The following is a 2,600-nucleotide window of genomic DNA, read 5'->3' on the forward strand; positions in this document are numbered from 1 at the left end:
GCGGGCGCACAGGGCACAGGCGCCTGGGCCCCCAGCCGCAGCCCTCGGCTGGCTCGCACCCCTGTCTGGTGGGAGCAGAGGCTGCACACCCCACCCCGCCCCGAGGAGCAGACACTGTCCGCCCGCCTGGAAGACTCTGGTCTGCCTGAGAAACGAGCTCTCGCCCTCGCCCTCGCAGCCCGGGTAGGGTGAGTGTGGGCGCCCACCGGGGCGCGGGGCCGGGATGCGGGGCTGCAGGGCTGCGGGGCTGCGGGGCTGCGGGGCTGCGGGGCTGCGGAGGTGCGGGCGCAGGGCGCCGGGCGCGGTGGAGAAGCCTCCGTCAGGGCAAAGGGCAGGGGCGCGCGGTGGGGGCGGCGGGCCCGGGGGCAGCCCTAACCGCCCTGCTGTCACCCTCCCCTTCCTCGGGCTGTGCGCACCTGGGCCTCCGCCGCTCTCCCCCCGCGGCCGGCCAGGCGGCTCCCACAGGTCCCGCGCCACCACCCCCCCAGCTCGGTGCCCCCCTCCCCCACGCTGCCATCCCCTCCCCGCAGGTCGCGTCGATGGAGGCGGCGGCGATGGCGGTGACGATGCTGCAGGACTGGTGCCGGTGGATGGGCGTGAGCGCGCGCAGGGGCCTGCTGGTGCTGGGCATCCCGGAGGACTGCGCGGAGGAGGAGGTGCGGGCCGCCCTGGACGCCGCCCTGCGGCCCCTGGGCCCCTTCAGCGTGTTGGGCCGAGTGTTGCGCGAGCGGGAGCGCGCCGCTGCTGCGCTGGTGGAGCTGGAGCGCGAGGTGGACAGCGCCCTGGTGCCCCGGGAGGTGGCGGGCGGCGCCGGGGGACCCTGGCCCGTGGTGTGCGCGCCCCGGCGGGCGGGTGTGGGCGCGGGCGCGGGCGCGGGCGCGGGCGCGGGCGCGGGCGCGGGCGCGGGCGAGGAGGCTCTGGGCCAAGTGCTGCGCGCCCTGGAGCCGCGGGGCCAACAGGGCGGGGGCGGGGGCGGGGGCGGGGGCGCGGGCTATGCGGGCCAGGGCTCAGGGCCCAGCTGGCTGCCCGCGGCAATCCGGGCGCTGAGGCCCTGCCTGGAGGCGGCGCGGTGCCCGCGCCTGGGCATCTTTTCTGGGAGGCCGCGCCCGGCGCCCGGCGAGCAGGCGTTCGAGACCTGGCGCGAGCAAGCAGCTGAGCTGCTGCTGGCCTGGCGGGCGCTGCCCGAGCGGGAGCGGCGGCGCGGGCTGCTCGAGGGGCTGCGCGGGCCGGCGCTGCAGCTGGTGCGGGCGCTGCTGGCCGAGGAGCCGGCGCGCTCTGCGCAGGACTGCCTGGTCGCCCTGGGCCGCGTGTTCGGGCCCCGCGAGCCGCGGGCTGCCCTGCGCCTGCAATGCCTGGGGGCGCGGCCGCGGCCTGGCGAGCGCCTGGGCGCCTTCGTGCTGCGCCTGGAGGGCCTGTTGCAGAGGGCGGCCGCCCGGGGCGCGCTGCCCACCGCCTCGCTGGACGCCGTGCGCCTGCGGCAGGTGCTGGCAGCTGCCCCGCCGCCCGCGCCACTGGGCCAGGCGCTGCGCAAGCTTAGCCTGCTGGGCCGCCCGCCCGCCCTGCTGGAGCTGCTGCGGCTGCTGCGCCAGTGCCAGGCCTGGGAGGCCGAGCCGCCGGCCACCGGCCAGGGGGCGCGGGGGCAGCTGCGGGCCGCGGCGGGGGCAGAGGAGCTGGAGTCCGAGCAGGAGAGCGAGCAGGAGAGCGAGCAGGAGGAGCAGGGCGGGGTCCTGCACCCAGTGCCCTCGGCGCCCTCCGAGGCCCCCGGGGCCCCTGCCCCACGCGCTGCTCTGCACACTGTTTCCCGGGCAGGCCCCGGAGGGCCCAACTGTGAGCCCGAGGGCCTGGCCCAGGCAGGGGAACAGGGCACCCCCGACGGGCTCAAGGCCCCCGCGGGGGCCGGGGGTGCGCGCCGCTCCCATAGGGCCGGTGCCTCTCGGCGTCCCCAGGCCTCTTTCTCCTCCAGCAAGTAAGCTCAAGCTCGGGGGAGCCCGGAGTAGTCCTGCACGCAGCCAGGCAGGGGTGCCAGGCCCGGGCCACTCACCCCGCTGCCCGGAAAGCCCCCTGGCGTCTCCTAGCCCTCAGAACGCCCCCCCCCCACATCCAGTGTTCAACCCCCCACCCGACCCCCACCCCAGTGTCCTGCACAGAGCCCTGAGCGGTGTGGGGCCCTGAGGGGAGGAGGTCTGGCCTACTGGCTGCTCCCTCTGTGCCCTGGCATGAGCTCTGAGCCCCATGGCCAGCCAAGGTGTCCCTCACTGCCACTCGCTGTCCTGAGCCACCTCTGCTCACCTGTGTAGCCCCGGGTCCTGGCAGCTTATTATTGTGGTGTGGTGTGGTGTGGTGTGGTGTGGTGTGGTGTGGTGTGGTGTGCGGTGTGTGTGTGTCCGTCCATTAGCTTACCCACCCCCAGCCCGGACTCCCTGAGCCTGCTCCCAGGAGAAGGTGGGGAGAACAGTGGGAAGGAAGGAGGGAGGCCCTGGTAAGCAAAGGGGAGAAGAAGATTGGGGTGATGGGCGCCGCCTTGGCACAGAGGGCATGGACTGGCTCCTGGGGGTGGGAGAGGGGGAGGGGGCGGGGGTGCAGTAGGGGTGGGGCGGGCG

The 2,600-nt window shown here is 76.2% G+C and overlaps 1 protein-coding gene across 1 annotated transcript; it reads left to right on the forward strand.

The window, feature by feature from the left end:
* The first annotated feature begins 340 nt into the window (after positions 1 to 340).
* LOC132535840 (paraneoplastic antigen-like protein 6A) lies at positions 341 to 2,345 on the forward strand. Its single transcript, XM_060183226.1, has 2 exons — positions 341 to 854; positions 912 to 2,345. Exons 1-2 carry the CDS (start codon positions 540 to 542, stop codon positions 1,968 to 1,970), a joined length of 1,374 nt encoding a protein of 457 aa, XP_060039209.1. The 5' UTR covers positions 341 to 539; the 3' UTR covers positions 1,971 to 2,345.
* The last annotated feature ends 255 nt before the right edge of the window (positions 2,346 to 2,600 follow it).

This window comes from Erinaceus europaeus, chromosome X (assembly GCF_950295315.1).
Source record: "Erinaceus europaeus chromosome X, mEriEur2.1, whole genome shotgun sequence".
Lineage (NCBI taxonomy): Eukaryota > Metazoa > Chordata > Mammalia > Eulipotyphla > Erinaceidae > Erinaceus > Erinaceus europaeus.

Bases quoted from the DNA above. Each gene is read 5' to 3' on its own strand.
- LOC132535840 (XM_060183226.1), top strand. From the start codon at position 540: ATGGAGGCGGCGGCGATGGCGGTGACGATGCTGCAGGACTGGTGCCGG. The intron at 855-911 runs GTGGGCGCGGGC...GGCGCGGGCGAG, and splicing joins GCGCGCCCCGGCGGGCGGGT to GAGGCTCTGGGCCAAGTGCT.